Source organism: Syngnathoides biaculeatus, chromosome 14 (assembly GCF_019802595.1).
Source record: "Syngnathoides biaculeatus isolate LvHL_M chromosome 14, ASM1980259v1, whole genome shotgun sequence".
Classification (NCBI taxonomy): Eukaryota; Metazoa; Chordata; class Actinopteri; order Syngnathiformes; family Syngnathidae; genus Syngnathoides; species Syngnathoides biaculeatus.
The window spans coordinates 6,307,677-6,329,332 of record NC_084653.1 but is presented as its reverse complement, the minus strand read 5'-3'; the positions used below and the strand labels follow the sequence as shown (position 1 = coordinate 6,329,332).

Below are 21,656 nucleotides of genomic sequence, written 5' to 3'. Positions count from 1 at the left end.
ATATTTAGAAATTAGCACCAATTTGACTCAGACCCAAAGAAAAAAACTGTAATGTAGTTCCACTATACCCTATAAATATAAGATTTATAGGCACATGCAAAATGCAGCCCTATGGGGGGACAAACCAGTGCAATCTGTAGGCCGGTCCCAAGCCCGGATAAATGCAGAGGGTTGCGTCAGGAAGGGCATCCGGCGTAAAAACTGTGCCAAACAAATATGAGCGTTCATCTAAAGAATCCCATACCGGATCGGTCGTGGCCCGGGTTAACAACGCCCGCCCCCGTCACTGCTAACCTGCAGGGCATCGGTGGAAATTCAGCAACTGTGGGTCGAAGACAAAGAAGAGGAGGAAACCGGATCCATCGTCAGAATAAAAAGAGGAATGCACAGAGCCTACAACTGAGTGTAGCGACTTTGAATGTTGGGACTATGACAGGAAAAGCTCAGGAGTTGATTGACATGATGATTAGGAGAAAGGTTGATATTCTGTGCATCCAAGAGAGCAGGTGGAAAGGTAGTAAGGCTAGAAGTTTAGGAGCAGGGTTTAAATTATTCTACCACGGAGTAGATGGGAAGAGAAATGGAGTAGGGGTTATTTTAAAGGAAGAGCTGGCTAAGAATGTCTTGGAGGTGAAAAGAGTATCAGATCGAGTGATGAGACTAAAATTTGAAATTGAGGGTGTTATGTATAATGTGGTTAGCGGCTATGCCCCACAGGTAGGATGTGACCTAGAGTTGAAAGAGAAATTCTGGAAGGAACTAGATGAAGTAGTTCTGTGCATCCCAGACAGCGAGAGAGTTGTGATTGGTGCAGATTGTAATGGACATATTGTTAAAGGAAACAGGGGCGATGAAGAAGTGATGGGTAAGTACGGCATCCAGGAAAGGAACTTTGAGGGACAGATGGTGGTGGACTTTGCAAAAAGGATGGAGATGGCTGTAGTGAACACTTATTTCCAGAAGAGGGAGGAACATATAGTGACCTACAAGAGCGGAGGTAGAACCACGCAGGTAGATAATATTTTGTGCAGATGATGTAATCTGAAGGAGGTAACTGACTGTAAAGTAGTGGTAGGGGAGAGTGTAGCTCGACAGCATAGGATGGTAGCGTGTAGGATGACTCTGGTGGTGGGTAGAAAGATTAAGAAGACAAAGGTAGAGCAGAGAACCATGTGGTGGAAGCTGAGAAAGGAAGAATGTTGTGCGGCCTTTCGGAAAGAGGTAAGACAGGCTCTCGATGGACAGCAGAAGCTCCCGGAAGACTGGACAACGACAGCCAAGGTAATCAGAGAGACTGGCAGGAGAGTACTAGGTGTGTCTTTTGGTAGGAAAGGGGAGAAGGAGACTTGGTGGTGGAACCCCAAAATACAAGGAGTCATACAAGGAAAGAGATTAGCGAAGAAGAAGTGGGATACTGAGAGGACTGAGGAGAGGCGAAAGGAGTACATCGAGATGCGACGTAGGGCAAAGGTAGAGGTGGCAAAGGCTAAACAAGAGGCATATGAAGACATGTACACCAGGTTGGACATGAAAGAAGGAGAAAAGGATCTCTACAGGTTGGCCAGACAGAGGGATAGAGATGGGAAGGATGTGCAGCAGGTAAGGGTGATTAAGGATAGAGATGGAAATGTGTTGACTGGTGCCAGTAGTGTGCTAAATAGATGGAAAGAATACTTTGAGACATTGATGAATGAAGAAAATGAGAGAGAAGGAAGAGTTGAAGAGGCAAGAGTGAAGGACCAGGAAGTGGAAATGATTACTAAAGGGGAAGTCAAAAAGGCACTACAAAGGATGAAAAATGGAAAGGCAGTTGGTCCTGATGACATACCGGTAGAGGTATGGAAGCAATTTGGAGAGATGGCTTATTCAACAGAACAGCGGGCGAAAAGATGCCTGAAGAATGGAGGAAAAGTGTTCTTGTTCCCATTTTTAAGAACAAAGGGGATGTTCAAAGCTGTGGGAACTACAGAGGAATAATGTTGATGACCCACACAATGAAGTTATGGGAAAGAGTAGTGGAAGCTACACTCAGGACAGAAGTAAGTATCTGCGAGCAACAGTATGGTTTCATGCCTAGAAAGAGTACTACAGATGCATTATTTGCCTTGAGGATGCTAGTGGAAAAGTACAGAGAAGGTTAGAAGGAGCTACATTGTGTCTTTGTGGATCTAGAGAAAGCCTATGACAGAGTACCAAGAGAGGAACTGTGTTACTGCATGCGTAAGTCTGGTGTGGCAGAGAAGTATGTTAAAATAGTACAGGACATGTATGATGGCAGCAGAACAATGGTGAGGTGTGCCTTAGGTGTGACAGAGGAATTTAAGGTGGAGGTGGGACTGCATCAGGGATCAGCTCTGAGCCCCATCCTGTTTGTAGTGGTAATGGATAGGCTGACAGATGAGGTTAGACTGGAATCCCCTTGGACCATGATGTTCACAGATGATATTGTGATATGCAGTGAAAGCAGGGAGCATGCAGAGGAGCAATTAGAAAGATGGAGACATGCACTGGAAAGGAGAGGAATGAAGATTAGCCGAAGTAAAACAGAATATATGTGCGTGAATGAGAAAAGTGGAGAGGGAAGAGTGAGGCTACAGGGAGAAGAGATAGCGAGGGTGGACGACTTCAAATATTTAGGGTCAACAATCCAGAGCAATGGTGAGTGTGGTAAGGAAGTTAAGAAACGGGTCCAAGCAGGTTGGAACAGCTGGCGAAAGGTGTCTGGTGTGTTATGTGACAGAAGAGTCTCTGCTAGGATGAAGGGCAACGTTTACAAAACAGTGGTGAGGCCGGCCATGATGTACGGATTGGAGACGGTGGCACTGAAGAAACAACAGGAAGCAGAAATGGAGGTGGCAGAAATGAAGATGTTGAGGTTCTCGCTCGGAGTGACCAGGTTGGATAGAATTAGAAATGAGCTCATTAGAGGGACAGCCAAAGTTGGATGTTTTGGAGACAAGATTCAAGAGAGCAGACTTCGATGGTTTGGACATGTTCAGAGGCGAGAGAGTGAGTATATTGGTAGAAGGATGCTGAGGATGGAGCTCCCAGGCAAAAGAGCAAGAGGAAGACCAAAGAGAAGGTTTATGGATGTGGTGAGGGAAGACATGAGGGCAGTTGGGGTTAGAGAGGAAGATGCAGAAGATAGGGTAAGATGGAAAAAGATGACACGCTGTGGCGACCCCTAACGGGACAAGCCGAAAGGAAAAGAAGAAGAATAAGATAGCCACATGCAAGTTTCTATTGCACAGACTATTTAAACTTGTCACTACAGTAAATGGAATTAATATATTCTGATTTATTGAATAAAACTCTCACCTTGGATTGGCAATGCCAATTAGTCAGATGTAGTTGGCTCACGTGGATAAAGGGTTTGGTTTTAAAGGTATCAAAAGTATTTGAAATTTATATTGAAGATATAAAACACGACACTGAGAGCTTGAAATACCAGTATTTTTTTTTTTTTAAGATCCGGTAGGTGTCATTAACGAACAATATCAGGGTTATTTGCTTGAGCAACCCAAACTATGTAATGAGGGATCATCAGATTTTGCTGCCAGGAAATCAAATGTTTCCAGGCTGGTTGGTGGAAAAGCACCTAGAATTTAGAGGTTAGCTGTTTAAAAATTCCATACAGGATGCAACAGCATGTAGCATAGTAATTAATGATTAATAAAAATGTTGTTGGATAGTAAGAAATATGTAGTCAGCCTTTGTCAATAGATTTTACATTTAAATTGTACAACATTTCTAAATTTATTGGCACAGTGAATGACTGGTTGCCATGTCTGCCTCACAGTTCTGAGGACTGTAGTTCAAATCCCGACCCCACCTATCTGGGGGTCCAACTTCTCCCCATTCCTGTGTGGGCTTTCTCTGGGTACTCCGGTTTCCTCTACTAAGACTAAATTCCCCTTAGGTGTGACTGCAAACATTTTTTTTTATATATGTGGACCGCGATTGGCTGGCGAACCAGTTCAGAGTCTACCCCACCTCTGACCCTAGTGAGGATAAGTTGTACAGAAAATGGACGGATGGATTTCCACATTCAATTCTACATCCTGGTGTTTTTCCTAGAGTGTACATTTCAAAGTTAGTCATTTATTTGTTGTGTATATGCAAAAAGTAACCACTTCTTTTTCTCCCACTAGAATGTGCAGGAAGACGGCCAGCACGTTTGGCGCCTCAAGCACTTCAACAAACCGGCCTATTGTAACTTTTGTCACACGATGCTCCTGGGCGTGCGCAAGCAGGGCCTCTGCTGCTCCTGTGAGTGGGTAGCTCTGACCATGCTCATGTACATGCACACTACATGTAAGTTGTCACTAAAGTTTTTTTTTTTTTCTTTGGGCGCGGTAGTATGCAAGTACACGGTGCACGAGCGCTGTGTGTCCAAAGACATCGCCACCTGCATCAGCACCTACGCCAAGTCTCGCAGGCACACCAACGTGAGCACAAAGGCACACACACACACATAGTGACTATAGCTCTTTTCACCATGACGTCATACTATACTATACTATACTATACTGTACCTTCCGGGTGGCAAGAGACTGGCTTTCTCTGATGGAACCACTGGTAAAGCAACCCTTATACAATGCATCATTTAACCAAAGCAGAGCAATTGAGGAAATTTCTGTATTTTACATTCGCCTTCCACATACCCTGATGACGGAGGTTTAATTCCCAGTCCTTTTCAAAGTGGCTACCACGCCTTCCGAGCTTCTCTGAGAGCTATTTACGACGTTCATTCGATTCATCCTCCTCACCAAAGCTGGAGTCATTTGGATTTACTTTGATGGAATTTGGAAAACAATGACACCATTTGGAGGTATATCTGTGTGCAACGCCAAGCCACAAATATCAGTCCAAGTCAGCAGTTTTGAGTTACTTTTGCGCCACCCGGAAGTACAATGACACATATTTACATGTTCCTGAAAATTCTATGGTAGCTCTGATTGACTTTGTGTGTGTAGGCTATGCAGCACGTGTGGATAGAGGGCAACTCCCCAACCAAGTGCGACCGATGTCACAGGAGCATCAAGTGTTACCAAGGCCTGACCGGCCTCCACTGTGTGTGGTGTCAGATCACTGTGAGTAACGACGGATGGATGTGAATATTTTAAAGGTGAAGGACTTTAGCTTTATTTTCTTATATTTATTACTCTGTGACTATAACCTTGTTAGATACATCGACAGTTAAGTTAACAATTAAAATGTTACCCAAAGTCCGACTGAATTTGGACTCATTGCTTGACATCACATTCCTTCACCTTCAACAAACCAAACAATCTTGATGCTGAATGAAAGCTGCGACTTGGTTTTGCAGAGCCCTTTCTAGAAGGTGCCAAATTGCATGCACCCTACCTATCCAGATTGGTCAAATGTAACAAGTTGATTCTACTGAACACTGCAGCAGGGCCCATGCTCACCACCAGAAGGTCACAACAAGTGTCAGTGGCCAAGCAAAAACTAAGATGGCTGGCACTGGCAGAGAAGATTTGGCATTTTTCTTCATTGCCCCAACCCACGTATAGACTCAGCTGTGGTGCTGGTCCCACAAATTTATATTCTTTACAAATATGCCACCATTGAAAAGGGAAATATACCGTCATACCATCAGTATAAAGTTCGCTACAAAAAATCATCGTTGCAACAAAGTAATGTACCAAACACAAATTTCCTTCTTTTTTTTCGGGGCAGTGTGTATGCAATGCTACTTACTCCCACGAGATGTCCTCAGTGTCCTGTTTAAGATCAAATCCGCATCAAAGAACAACAAGCAAATTTCATCAGTCTTTTTCTGTCTAGACTGTTGTGTAATATGTAAATCACAGTTATTATACTTGGTACTATTTTTGTGTTTAGTGTATTATGTAAGTATAGAGTTTGCATGTTCTTCCTTTTTTCAGTCCTTCTCCAAAGTTCCCCCAAATATGCACGTTGGATCGATCTATCTATCTATCTCTATCTATCTATCTATCTATCTATCTATCTATCTATCTATCTATCTATCTATCTATCTATCTATCTATCTATCTATCTATCTATCTATCTATCTATCTATCTATCTATCTATCTATCTATCTATCTATCTATCTATCTATCTATCTATCTATCTATCTATCTATCTATCTATCTATCTATCTATCTATCTATCTATCTATCTATCTATCTATCTCTCTATCTCTCTATCTATCTATCTATCTATCAAATGCATTTGTTTGTGCTTCTTGTACAGCTTCACAACAAATGTGCTTCCCACGTGAAGCCAGAGTGTGATGGAGGGGCCTTGAGGGACCACACTCTGCTGCCCTCCTACATTTGTCCCGTTGTCCTGGTGGGTTAAATACAAGTACTAGACTCCAAATTGTACCACATGACAGTGACGACTACAGTGGCTGTCGCGAGTAACAAGTATGGAACACGTGTGGCAAAAGTGCTCACAATCAGTGTTGGGACGCAAATAATTACATAATACATACATAATTATTACCCAACGTAATTTGATTACATAAACTATGTAATTTCTAATGCATGACATTAATGGCAGAAAATGTGTAAAGCGCTACATGCAGAAGGTCATGTGACCAAAGCGGAAACCGGGCTAGCTGACCTCCTGTGCATGCTACGCTAACAAGCATAACTAGGATTGAGGACATGATTGTTTCAAGCTAAACTTGGTAAAAATTGCTTTTTTTTGTGGCTGCTGTCTTTGGAAAACAGTTAAATCTTTGATTTATGCAAATATTTTTCATGTCAACATGAATGAAGCCTACCTATCGGCTAGCATCATCCTTATTCCATCATACAGAGGGAATATATGTCCATTACCATTTTCCAAGCTGCTTATCCTCACAAGGGTCATGGGAGTGCCGGAGCTTATTCCAGCTAACATTGGGCGAAAGGTGGACTACACCCTGAACTTTTTTCCAGTCACTCGCAGGCCATTTAGTGACCTCATCACTGAGCAGGAATCAATCCCAGGCTACCCACACCGTCGTCAGGCGTCTGTACCACTACAACCTCAGGAATATGTGGTTAATTCCAAAATAAGGGGTCTAAAATCAGGGGTCTGAAACATTTTTATCACGGCCCAAGTCGTAGTTATGACTTCCCGGGTGGGGCCTTTATGACTGTGAACCCATATGAAAGAATTATCACTTCATATAATTAGATATGGCGGCATGGTGGAAAACGTTGGCCTCACAGTTCTGAGGACCCGGGGTTCAATCCTAGCCCTGCCTGTGTGGAGTTTGAATGTTCTCCCCATGCCTGCATGGTTTTTCTCCAGGCACTCCGGTTTCCTCCCACATCCCAAAAACATGCAACATTAATTGGACACTCTAAATTGCCCCTCGGTGTGATTATGAGTGCGGTTGTTTGTCTCGATGTGCCCTGCAATTGGCTGGCAACCAGTGCAGGATGTACCCTGCCTCCTGGCCATTGATTGCTGGCTCCAGCACTCCCACAACCCTTGTGAGGACAAGCGGCTAAGAAAATGGATGGATGGATAATTAGATATACACTACAAATTAACGAATAACTTGTTTTAAAATCAGAAGCCTATAAAGACATGTTTTTAACAACTTAATTTCTTTTGAAAGTTGGATTGGTAACAAAAACATGCATGCAATATTTCACCGTCATGAGATTGGAACACAATTAAGCAATTTTGATTTGCATTCATGGCCACATAAAATGACATGGTGGGCCCAATCAGGTCCACGGGCCACCCGTTTAAAACCTTTGAATCGTGATTGTAAATATTTTTTATAAGAAACATTCAAGGTTCTTGCTGATGCATTCCTTCAATATTAAGAAAGGTTAATCAAAATGTAATTAAATGTGATTAGTCATAGTACTTTGAGAAATTAATTGATAGTGGTATGCACAGTCTTATGATGAAAGTAAAGGATTTTGATTTGATTTCATATAGTTACACTGCTATGAGATATCTGACATCTTAATTTGCCATTGTAACAAATTTAATCTCTAAAGTAATCTTCCCAACAATGACCGTCTTGCAGTAGAAGTACTCCACAGATTAATTTTTACTGTCAAATAGGGTTAAAAAAAAAGTTGTCAAAACCCATTTTTACAACTTGAAAGTTGGGACAGCAAAAAATATTCAATCCCCAAATATGTGTTTTGCTCATGCCTATCATCTATCTTTATATTAAAAGAAATATCTCTGCTAAAGATGGAGAATATCTTGTTTCTGTTGTTATGGTTGTTTTTGTTCCATGGCTTCCCCCCGCGCCTCATGAAACTACAAAATCTTAGTAAAAGTCATCAGAAAAATATTCAATGAAATTACACAGTTCCGAAAAGTTTTACTGTTACTTCATAACGCAGAGAGTCTCCCCGATTTGCCCTGTCAACATCACGTTGCTAATTTGCCTTTGAAAGAGATCACGTCACTTTCAGGTGTAAATGCCATTCGGAGTGTCACACCGCCGCTTTCGTTAACTGCTCTTGTCAGAATAAGATTTCAGCTCGCACCTGCCTCCATTTCATGCTTTGAAATTGATTCTATTTTGAGCCCGGGTGATTTCGTAAGAGTCCTCACAAGTGGCTTTAAGAAAAGGAGAAAGTCTATGAAACAAAAACTTGCTCATTGTTTGGAATTCACATCTTACATTTCACTGGCTACATATCGCTATTATTATTTTTCAACTTAAAGGAGGATGTCTGCTGTAACGCGTTGTGGTCACGTCTAACGTTTGTTATATGCCACATGAATTATTTCAGCAATTTTGTTTTATTCTCTGAGTGCTATACTTTCATGATGTCTGATATTCAGAAAAATATGCTTGTTTTTGCACTTACGATATCTAGAATCTACACCGTTCTCATAGTAACAGTGTGGTAGTGCTGCCTCACAGTTCTTCAGGTTATGGTTAAAATCTCATCACAGGCATATTGCGCATTCTTCCTGTTCTTTGTGTGGGTTTGCCCACTGTGACCTGCTCCCACATTCCCAAAAAATTGTTACATTGACGTTTCTACATTGTCTGTGGCTGTCAACCGTTGTTTGCCTCTGGTGCCCTGCGATGGGCTGGCGACCAATCCAATCCACCGCTCCCGTAAAAGCCCCAAATGAAAGGATGATTTATTTTTTGAATGTCTTGATGCTACACATGGGTCCACTCATGTCATGCCGTCTTCAGGACCGCCAGTCAGTGGTGAAACGCGGCGAGGGAGGATCGCCTCCCTGCATCAGCCCGGACGACATCAACCAGATTTTCAAATTCTCCCCCGGAGACGGACAAGCCCTGCAGGTAATTAATCACTCATGATGGTTGTCCAAGCAAAACTCGATACGAACACTAAAGAATTGACACTGTTGACACACCTTCCTCTCTACAGATCTCACCCTTCCCAGGCACTCACCCGCTACTGGTGCTGGTCAATCCTAAAAGTGGTGGAAGACAAGGGGAACGGTAAGACTTGTCACTTGATATACAATTACAGTATATATCGATGAATTTTTTTGTCAAGCTTTTGCAAAATAAATTCAGTCAATGCTCTCCGGTTCCGACTGGCATCTTACAATCACGTCATTTTCTAAAATGGTTGACAGGAAGAGAACAGGATTAAACAAAGCTTTTAAAATTAACCTTCAAACAAGCATTTGCACTCAAGGAACACAATGACCGAAATGAATGAAAATGACTGAGCTCGTTAACATACAGTTTCAGAGGACAAAAATCAAGACGTGGACAGCAGTATTGGGATGCATTCATTACATCTATTATCGTACAGGAAGTGAAAAATGAGGAAAATGTGTACTGATTTCTGAAATTTCAAACCAGACATCTGTATATTCTACTCCTTACATTGTTTTTTTTTTTTTTAATGACCACTTCATAAATTCATAAAAAAGGAAACCATGATGGGCACAAAGTTGTTGTTGTTCTTGTTGTTGTAGTTTTTTGTCCACAAGGGAACTGTATATATGTGACAAACATTTTTTTTGTTTTGAAGTAAAAGTAAAAAAAAGTACACTCAATTTTACTTGTTGAATTAGTACTTCTACTTTTATTCTACTACTACTACGATTACTTTTTTATGCAAGTACAGTATATGCACTTCTGCATAAGTACACAGTGTGAGTACTTTTACCACCTCTGTTGTTTTGTTTTTTACCCCTTTTAAATAAATATTGAAATATAGCGAAAATTAAAGAAGATTTGAAGAGATGTTTACTATCCATTTCGGCCTTTTAAAACTTTTTTTTTCTCCTTTTTCTCCAGGGTTCTCAGGAGGTTCCGGTACCTTCTAAACCCACGGCAGGTGCACAGTTTGGACCAAGGTGGACCAGCAGTCAGGTAAAGTGCTATCATTTTGCATCTAATTAACCATCAACATCCTCAGCCTTGAGTAGTCCCATTGACAACTATTTTTGTTACATAATAAATGAGAATTACCTGAGACTCAGCAGTCACAACATTAGGCACACAATCCAGTGGATGTAGGTCGCCTACAGGGTTAACTGGTCTCCCAAAAGAGGCCGAGTGTTGCCATGGCGCCATAGCAACAGGCTCAGCTGGCAGTGCAGTGAAAGGGAGATTGGTTTTGGGCCGCTAACACACGCATGTGTTAGACTGTCGGTCATAAAAATCCCAGTGCAGAACAGACAATAGGGCTTACATGGATTAATGAACATTTCACAGTGACATAGACAATGGAAGTGACTCATGCGTACAGAAACTTCATCTCCCCCCCCCCCAACACACACACACACTCCCCTGCCCCCAACGAGCTATTTCCACGGTTCCCAACAATGGTAAAAATCGAAATTTTCTCGGGCTCCAAGGCAACATATAAATTCCAACATAAAGGCCAAAGGACTACCCCATGATGAGATTTGACAGCTAGAAGAATCTGAACATGTTAAGTGGTATCTTTCATGTCGCATCTCAATTACTGAATTCCTCTTCATTTTCATACTGCACGCTACACTTGGGAAATGTTGCAATAAAGAAATTAAAGAGACTGTGACAGATTAGTCTCTTGTTTTCCCCTCATTACAAATGCAAATTGAGAAATTATTAAAAACAAAGAACATTTGTTCTTAATTTTTACCCATTTAAAATCAATATTCACAACAAATACAAACTGAGAGGTTTCATTCATTTTAAAAAAATGACAAACACACATTAAAAAACAAAAGAATATTGAATTAAATCAAACATTTAAGATATTAAAAGACAGGTTTACAAATGAATATAGTCAGGAGGGATTTCACCCTTAAAAATACCCATGATTTTTTTTTTTTTGTAAAGACTAACATTTAGAAATAAGAGGTATTTCTAAAACATTACAGTAACTTATTTCATCATTCCCCCAAAATAGCTGATTTGTTTATATATTTTCTGTCCACTAAACAAAAAAGTACAACAAAATAAATTACTTGGTATACATAGAGAGGATTTGGAAAATGTTTCATTTTTAACCATTAAGATACAAATTTACAAGAACTAAAATCTGATAAGACTTGCCAGAATTATTCAGAAAAAAATTGTCAATGGCTCTATTGTATATCACAAATGTTTATTCCTACTGGGACTAGACGTGGGTGTTAATGGTCCGCTGGGCGCCAGGTGGCTTTGGCCACGTGCAGCTGCCACAGATGAAAGCGTCCATCGGCACCTTTGTCCCGACTCACATGAAAGGTCCCTTTGAAGGTCATGTGCATGCCCTATGGCCGCATAGGAAACTCTCAGGAGAACATGGTGACGGTGGACCGAGCACATATGGACGGAAAGTCTCTCTTCTTATTATTCCAGTACATTTCCAGAACGTTTTCACTACATTTAAAAGGGAAACAAGCTGACCAGTATTAGTAATCTATTCATTTGTTTTGTTTAATTTTGTTTCATCATAAGCGGACATCCATGCAAAATAGAATGACACTCCTGTACCACGTGTGAGGGGGCACCAGTACCATAACTGCTCCACCTTCAATTTAGTAAAGTCCTGAGTCATTCCCATTTAAATCCATGAAATCCTGTTAATTCCCATGTAAAGTCTCCAACTTTGAAAAATTCCAGAATTTTACAATTTTAATTATTATGGATAATTGATTCTGCATGGGTGGCACAGTGGACAAACTGGGTAAAGCTTGGCCTCACAGTTCTAAGGAATGGGGTTCAATTCCTGGCCCCTCCTGTGTAGCCTTTGCATGTTCTCCCCATGCCTGCGTGGGTTTGCTCCAGGCACTCTGGTTTCCCATCCCAAAAACAAAAATTAATTGGAGACTGTATATTGCCCCTAGGTGTGATTGTGAGTGCGACTGTTATCTGTCTCCATGTGCCCGGCGATTGGCTGGCAATCAGTTCAGGGTGTACCCCGCCTCCTGCCCAATGACAGCTGGGATAGACTCAGCACTCCCGGGGACCATTGTGAGGATAAGCGGCTCAAAAAAAAAAAAAGTATCACTGGATGGATGATTCAGCACGGTGGCCAAATCTGGTGTCGCTTGTGTGGAGTTTGCATTTTTCCTCCTATTTGCTTGTGCGGGTTTTCTGTGGTTTCCTTCTGAATCCCAAAAACACGCAGGCTGCCTTAAGACTGTAAGTTCCCCATCAGTGTAACTGCGAGTGTGAATGGTTACTTGTTTATATGTGCCCTGCGATTAGCTGATGACCAAATAAACATGTGCCCCGCCTCTAGCCAGAACATAGCTGGGATAGGCTCCAGCATGCCCGTGACCCTTGTGAGGACAAGTGGCTCTGAAAATGGGTAGATGACTCAGTGCATTCAAGCAAGAATATATGAAGTACTCACATCTCGTGGAAAGAAAGAAAAAAATGAGACATAAGTGCATTTCTGGTTAAGATGACATACCACATAGAGTAAACAATATGTCAGTTGTTGAAAACAGATGGCTAGTGAGTGTGACTGCACACTTCAGAGTTAGGATTTATGCACTGTTAACATCCAATGCCCAAATGATCTTTGCCGACCATTGAGCTGAATTTACTGGGATATGACTTTATTACACACACCTTCCACTCATGCTTTCATAATGAGAGTGTCATTGTGTCGTCAATCAACCATAAATCTGAAATAAGCATAAATATTACATTAACTTTAACTTTAAAATTTATGGCTGTTCCAAAAAAGCTGGGACAGGGTCATGTTTCCCATCGTTACATCATCTTTTCTTTGATCAACATTCAATAAACATTTGGGAAGTGAGGACACTAATTTTTGAAGCTTTGTAGGTGAAATTCCTTCCCATTCTTGCTTGATGTACAGCTTTAGGTGTTCAACAGTCCGGGGTCTCCATTGTCGTAATTTACACTTTGTAGTTCGTCACACATTTTCAATGAGAGACAGGTCTGGACTGCGGGCAGGCCAGTTTAGTACCCACACGCTTTTACGATGAAGCCACACTGTTCTAACGTACAGAATGTGGTTTGGCATTGTCTTGCTGAAATAAGCAAAGCAGAAAAAGAGGTTGCTTGGATGGTAGCATATGTTTTCCAAAGCCTGTATGTACCTTTCAGCACTGTATGTGCCTTCACAGATGTGTAAGTTGCTCCTGACATTGACACTAACACAACCAATATCTTCACAGATGCTAGCTTTTGAACTTAACAGTCTGGATGGTTCTCTTCCTCTTTGGCCCAGAGGACACGATGTCCACAGTTTCCCCAAAAAAATTGAAATGTGGACTCGTTTGACCACTGACCATATTTCCACTTTGCAACTGTCCATCATAAATGAGCTTGGGCCCAGAGAATCCAGTGGCATTTCTGGGTGTTGTTCATAAATGGCTTTTGGTTTGAATAGTAAAGTTTTACATTGCATATATGGATGTAGCGGCGAACTGTAGTTACACACATTGTTTTTTTTTTTTTTTTTTTTTTTTTTGAGTGTTCCTGAGACGTGGGGGTAATATCCTTTCCACATTGCTGTGGGTTTTGATGCAGTGCTGCCCGAGGTAGTGAAGGTCAGAGGCATTCAATGTTGGTTTTTGGCCATTGGCCTAATTTCTCCAGATTCTCTGACCCTTTTGATGATATTATAGACCATAGATAAAATCCCTAAATTCCTTGAAATTATACTTGAGGAAGTTTCCTTAAAGTGTTGAACTATTTTCTCATGCACTTGTTCACAAAGAGGTGAACCTTGCCCCAACTGTATTTGTGAGCAATCCAGTGAAGCTTCTTTTACAACCAATCATGGCGTCCACCTGTTCCCAATTAGCCTGATCACTTGTGGGATGTTCCAATCAGGTTTTTGATGAGCATTCCTCAACTTTTACATTTTTTTTCCCCCACCTGACCCATCTTTTTCGGAATGTGTTGCAGCCTTGAAATCACAAGTTAATGATTACCTGCTAAAACAGTAAAGTTTAACAGATTGAACATTAAATATCTTGTCTTCATAGTGTATTCAATTAAATATAGATTGAATATTATTTTCAAATCATTGTATTCTGTTTTTTATTTATTTTTATCAGAACATCCACACTTCATTAGAATTGCGTTTGTAAACAGGATGCTGAGCCGAGGACATGCACCTCACCGGTGTTGTCTGCGCAAGTCACTAATCATCCCCTCCATGACAGCGAATAAACTAGCCTTTAAGACAAGTATTGTAATAATGAAGGATGTGTGAAGGAAGACAAGAGACTGCAGAGTGTGCCCAAAATAACAGGGATTTTAGGACGTTTACAGAGGAAAATAATGTAATATTGAAGCTAGACACAGAGACGGTAACAAATGACCTCTACTATCACCTCTACTTGAGAACATGAATCTACCATTTAAAAGTGCATTACTATCATGAATCTTCATAAGATAAGATAACCTTTATTCGACCTGCAAAAGGGAAATTTGCACAATTCCAATAGTAGATACAGGAAACACAAAAAGAGCATGGAAAAGAAGATATTTGTCTGCAAATGCATCCACCAAGTTGATGCAATACAATATACAGTATTATATAAGAAATGTTGAAGCCATAATCTATTAACGGTTAGAGTGGTAACTACATCGTAGAAATTAACACTGTGCAGATTTTAAAAAAAAATCCCATTCCTAATACGGTAATTTCCAACCTTTATAGAGCCAAGGCACATATTTTACAATGGAAAAATCCCACGGCACACCAACAAAAGTAAATGTCACTAAAAATTGATTGATTAATTTCTATATGTACTTCCTGCCATCTAATAGAAGAGGATTTTTTTTGTTCTTTCTGTCATTGTGCCTCACTGGCATAAATAGATGAATAAAGATATATTATTTCTTGGAATAAACGTTTTTTTTTGTAGTTACATAAAATTGGATTACTTCCCACGGCACACCTGAAGAGCGCTCACGGCACACTGTTTGGGAGTCACTGACATAATATACTCATGCAATATCTGCCCTGTGATAATGATCTTGACGTCATTTTAAACATATGGAAATTCTGTATAGGTTATATAGGTTGGCAGCTCTGCCGTCATAGCAATAAATGCAATTTTACATACAATTGACATAGATGTATGATTACTAATTTGAAATGAATAATAAATCATTAAAAAGTAAATGAGTTGATTTACTTTTACATTTTAATGAATGTAAAGTACTCTGTGTTACTTTTTTGGATAAAAAGCAACTACAAATGAAGTATGACTGATAATTTCTGTCTGTGTGTTTTGGCTTTCAGTGTCGGAACATCACTAATAAGTCGTTATTTTAACTTCTTTTAAAAGATTCATAGCCATGCGAATTGTCTAGTTTGAATAGCATCAGATGGGCGTCTTGCTAACATTGTTCTCAATTGTGGTGCGCCTTTTACCAACTTTGGCAATTGGGAAATTTGCTGGAATCAGTTTTTATGGATAAGTGGATCTCACTTATTCTCACGTATGTCCCTTCAGGATCAACTTTTTCCACGACGTCCCAGATTTCCGCGTGCTTGCGTGCGGCGGCGACGGCACCGTAGGTTGGATCCTGGACTGTATAGGTATACTCATTGGGTTCCACCTTATGCAAGTTATATTTGTGTCACCACTCTCAATTTGAGATGACCTGCACGATTGCTGAAAAATGCTGAAGGGAAACATTTTTTTGCTTTCTTTTCAAATCCACAAATTAACCCAGCTAGATGCAGACTTTGGATAAACCTATTCAATCATCCGCATATAATTTGAACCCCAACATTTGACGATAGTTGTTCCATGAAATGTTATGGATTTATTGCCAACGCATATTCTCTTTATTTTTTAGCATTTTGCTTGGCTGCACTGCTTTCAGGTGTATGAGGAATTGTGATTTTTTTACAGATTTCAGATTTCAGCCTCACTCTATCAACTACCATGTTAATCTATTCTGCCCAGTGCCTTCATAATTAGTAGTGCTGGCCGATGCATTTCAAATTATTTTAGCAATGGGACCGTATCATTAACCAACTAGATAAAAAAATTAACCCCACAATAACGGCACCATTTTCTGGCCCTCTGATGAGTAGGTTGCAAGGCAAGTTAGACATATGTAACAACCAGCACACATGAATACATTTAACGATGATGAAATCAAGTCATCTACAGTCAATTTAAAATTCTACAAACACACCCTTGTCAGTTGGATTAAGATATGCAGTTTTCCACATACTCGCTTGGATCTATCAAAACTCCTTTGTCTATTAGTGATGTATGCATTAGCTTTACACTGTTTATGTTTTGCATGATTTTCTCATGTCGCCTTGCTATAGACTAGGGTGATGTGTCACTTTCAAAGGCATCCACACTCCGCTGCTTGCTTATGTGACAAAAATGTTTTGGAAGGGAAAATTTCGGAGGTCGTCATAACCGATGACATTGATGCAAATGAAAGCGTCCCCCCCCCCAAAAAAAACAACAACTGCCCTTTCATCTTGTCTGTTCGGATATGGGTGAGCAAATGTGACAACAGAAATATGTCTCTGCAGACAAGGCCAACTTTGCTCGGCACCCTCCAGTGGCCATCCTCCCGCTGGGGACAGGCAACGACCTGGCACGGTGCCTCCGCTGGGGGGGAGGTGAGACCCCTGACGTGCTACCCTACGTAGGCAAAGTCATTACTTCAAAGTGCAAACTCTTCATTAGAAACAGACTATTGAACAATATTTGTTTGTGATATTCTTAGGAAACCTTGTGTATGAAATTATACACGGCACTTGAAATACATCCACATGATAGAATTACACGGTAATAAATACTTGTATATACTCCACTTTGTGGCTCCATTATGTAACCTCATGAGGGGGGAAAAAAGCTTATTAAGGAGTTCAAGCAGTTAAAGCATGGATCATGAGTTTTTACTCATGGATGAGGGGCACAGTTTTGAAGTGACTGTAAAAAAATAAATTGACTGCAAAAATGGCGAGCCTGTGACAACACAGTCATTTAGTTGATTTACCATCTTATGTGGCAAGGTATACTGCTCAACCGTGAGTCACCCAGAGAGAAAATATCACCAACTGCTCGATATTTTTAGGTCTGAAGATAAATTGATATGATATGTAATAATGTACTGCCTATGAGTTTCATGAGCCACTGTAATAGAGTCCCTTTAACAGTAATGAAATAAAGGCAGTTACTAACATCCATCCATTATCTAAGCCGCTTATCCTCACAATGGTTCTGGAGCTTATCCCAGATATCTTTGGGCAGGAGGCAGGGTACACCCTGAACTGGTTGCCAGCTAATTGCAGGGCACATACAGACAGACAACAGACACACTCAGAAATCACACCTAGGGGCTATTTAGTCTCCAATAAATGTCCGTTTTTGGGATGTGGGAGGAAACTGGAGTGCCCGGAGAAAACCCACCCCGGCACGGGAAGAACATGCAAACTGGGGCCAGGATTTGAAGCCCCGGTCCTCAGAACTGTGAGGCTAACACTCTATACCTGTTCCACCATGTCTCTAGCTTGAACAAAGACACATATTATAACTTCCTAATAGGATGATTCTCCAACAACAACCTGCACGAGTGTCACATTGAGAAAAATTTCTTCAAATGTCAGGTTTGGTTGCAGGATATTCTCAATTATGAGTGACGTAGTGCCCCTCTAAAAAAATTGAAAAAAAAAAAAAAGACATTAGAAACAGTTTCAAAGCCATCTATCTGAAAATGATAGTTTGGCAAAAATGTCCATCCATCCAATAATTCTAGCATTTGTTCTTTATAAGGGTTGCGAGTCAGCTATCCCAGGTGGCTTTCAGCTAGCGGCGGAGGTACACCAGGAATGGTCTATCGCAGTTTGACCAATTTTATTTTAATCTCAGTAATTGGTGTAAAAATTATTAAATGTGCCACATTTCGATGCATCATTGTCCATAGTTCACCCAATGTGCAATAAATAAGGCTTATTCTATTTTGTTTAGTTAATACAATGCTACAGTAAATGTGTGTTTTAATGTGTTGTCAGGATACGAGGGAGGCAGTTTACTCAAGTTCCTGAGTGACATCGAGCAGAGCATTGAGGTGGTGCTGGATCGCTGGAACATTGACATAGTGCCTGATGACAAGAAGGAAAAGGGTGATCCGGTGCCGTACAACATCGTCAATAACTACTTTTCCATCGGAGTGGTAAGAATGATTAACTGGAAGTTATTAGCTACTGCTGCGATTGGCAGGTCAAGAGCGTACCAAGCCGCTAGCAACCCTAATAAAGACAAGCAGCTTGGAAAATGAATGGATTGTTGGGATGGTGCCTCATTTCAAGACAGCTAATCACTTTATTCTAACGATTATGATGACAGAAAACTTGTGAATTTGTTTTGTTTCTCATCTGAAAGGTATCGTTTGTAATGTGCTTTCAGAAGAATTTAGGAAATCGTGCAATGCTTCTGATTTTAACCTACACAATGTGAGTTTTCTTTCTATTTAAAACATGAAGAAAAATATATATAATATATATAATATATAATATACATAAAAATACATATATATATATATATATAATATATATATATATATATATATATATATATATATATATATATATATTATATATATATATATATATTGTTGTGTTGTGGATTATACATTCTTAAAAATATATAAATGTGGAATTATATGTTTTGTGCTTGACAGCCACGATAAAACAACCAACAACCATTTGAAGAGATTCAGTTTTTTTGGGGGGGGGGGTTGTCTTTTTGTTTTAGGGGTGGGGAGGTGGTCAGGAAAAAAAAAAAAACACGAGTTTACAAAATGATGTCTGTAATTTTGGCTGCCATTCCGTGATGTGTCCATCCTATAACATACACAGAAAACATCGTTTCATAGTACTGCATGCCAAAAATATATGTATTTAAAGGGGAAATCCACTGGTTTGCATTAACAAAGTATCCAATAGGTCATGTAATATGAACTCTATCTTGACAATGTGATGTTAAATCCTCTCTCCACAAGCCAAGCTTCCAGGCGGCGGAGGCTGTTAGCCTCAAATGCTGAAGCTAGGCTAAAGGCCTCCACCGCCAGAGCTCGCGGCCCGCCTTCAGCGGCGGAGGCTATTAGCCCCGGATGCCAAAGCTAGGCTAAAGACCTCTACCGCTGCCGAAGGCGGGCTGCAAGCTCCGGCGGCGGGCCGCGAGCCGAGCTTCGTCGTCTGGGGAGCCCTTCAGCCGAGCTTCGGTGGCGGCGGAGGCCTTAAGCCTAGCTTCGAGCTCACTCGTCGGACTCCGCGTCATTCCAGTCCGAAGAACCATCGGCGGCTGCCGGCCCGGAGCTCCCGGGGGACTTTGTTCACGTACCTATGTCGCACGTAGGCCTCCCAGTAGTCAGACTCCGCGTCATTCCGGCCAAAGAACCATCCAAATATTCAACATTTATTACAGCAACAGATTAAAATTTGTATGGTCCTGATCAACCGATACTGCTATTTCTTCATCAGATGAGGATAAATCCAAGAAATCAGCGCTGGGTATAATGGTGTTCCATGTAATCCAGCATTTGGAACGGCATGTAACACATCACATAAACTCACGTAGATCATGTGACTCCTGAAAATGACAGCACCCCTGAAAATTCGTAATTGTTGATGAAAATCTTCTCAAAACACTATTAAATGAGAGCGGATTTAACATCACATTGTCACGCTAGAGTACATATTCCATGACCTATTTGATACATCGTTAATGGAAACCGGTGGATTTCTCCTTTAAGTACAGTACAACCATACGATGCCTTACCCAAATAAGATGACTTCAGGATGTTAGGGTAAATTCATTGAATATCATTAAGTCTCTTTGGCGAAAACCAAAGCGCAGATGCATCATTGAGTTGGTCCCTCTTGGACAACTTTCTTCATTGGTTGATTCAGTTGGTTGCCAGGTTACTGTTACTGAGCAACCCATCTTCTGATCTACTCGTGTTCAAATTGAGTTAATTGCCAAACGACTCTTTTTTGTTTTTAGTGGAATCTCACACACACACACATGCGCACACACACACACACACTCACATTTATCTTCAGTTTGGCCAAATGCTTATGTGTTACCGGATGTCAACAGTGTAGCATCGTCATGGCAATGCAGCAGCTGTGCAGTCGAAACTCAGTTGAATGAAGCCTCAGTTACTAACTAACGAGATAGTTGTTGACTATTGAGCTGAAAACAAACCATATCCCGTAGGGATCTAGCTCACTAACTAAGTGGGTATTTAACGTACTAGGTAACTCAGTAACTGGCTAGACAACTATTGAGATATCTGTTAACTAATCATTTGGCTAACAGGCTCTGTAACAAGAGGTGAGTAGGGTAGCCAAGGGTACTCAAGTAAGTCTACTCTTACTTTAAAGTCATATGACTCTGATAATAATGCTGTAATATAATAATATGAAGTTAAAGTAAAAAGAACTATAAGTAATACTCACTTGAGTAAGCATAAAAAAGTACAGTGGAACCTCAGAGTTCAAGGACAGTCTGGTCTCGTGAAGTGTTTGGTTTTTTTTTTTTGTTTTTTTTCCAAAGGAAATAACATAAATGAGTTTTATCCATTCCCAACCTCCAAATAGTAAATTCCTACTTTAATTCCTATTTATTTAAAAACATGTACACCCTGTATTTAAACAATAAAAATGCATATATTTAAAGCAACCTAAATGTGTATAATTTAGCTTTTTGGTTGCGATGTGATAGCATTGAAGAACTCGAGAGGGAAGAAGGAGGTCTTACACTGAAGTCACTGTCCATGATTTGACTGTGTAATTCTCCAGTAGCTTCTCCACTTCTTGAATTTTCTGTGGGCTTTGCTTGGTAATGCTAGTCACTCATTTGACAACACTGGCTGCGTTTTATTACATTTTTATTCTTTAGGATCATTGAAATGGATAAGCACCAGCACTCCCGCAACCCTTCTGAGAGTAAGTGTCTTGGAAAATGGATGTACGGAAGAGCCATAACAAACATGGACCTCATTTTCTTACTTACCAATTATTTTCTTCCTTTAATCCACTGTAATTCCCAAAACTTTATTTTTTTCCTTTGCACCGCTGTCTTTCTTTGGACCTATGGCAAAGAAAGTACTTTGTTTTTAAATGTTTTTAAATCTTAAGAAGCACTTGGAAATGTGCATGCTCACACTACGACTTCCTGTTCTACTCAAAGTGGGCAGTGGCTTGTCTCAGCACTGCCCCGAGTATGTTCGACATAGCTC

The 21,656-nt window shown here is 40.5% G+C and overlaps 1 protein-coding gene across 4 annotated transcripts in view; it reads left to right on the top strand.

Annotated features, from left to right (window-relative positions):
* LOC133511714 (diacylglycerol kinase beta) overlaps nt 1-21,656 on the top strand; it is a 152,174-nt gene that overhangs the window by 48,429 nt on the left and 82,089 nt on the right. For all 4 annotated transcript variants that reach the window (XM_061840553.1, XM_061840555.1, XM_061840554.1 and 1 more), the window contains 10 exons: nt 4,152-4,269; nt 4,360-4,448; nt 4,977-5,093; nt 6,242-6,340; nt 9,174-9,284; nt 9,373-9,446; nt 10,260-10,334; nt 15,890-15,975; nt 16,939-17,028; nt 18,424-18,584. In XM_061840553.1, the coding sequence (XP_061696537.1) occupies nt 4,152-4,269; nt 4,360-4,448; nt 4,977-5,093; nt 6,242-6,340; nt 9,174-9,284; nt 9,373-9,446; nt 10,260-10,334; nt 15,890-15,975; nt 16,939-17,028; nt 18,424-18,584 (1,020 nt within the window). The remainder of the gene's footprint in view (nt 1-4,151; nt 4,270-4,359; nt 4,449-4,976; nt 5,094-6,241; nt 6,341-9,173; nt 9,285-9,372; nt 9,447-10,259; nt 10,335-15,889; nt 15,976-16,938; nt 17,029-18,423; nt 18,585-21,656) is intronic.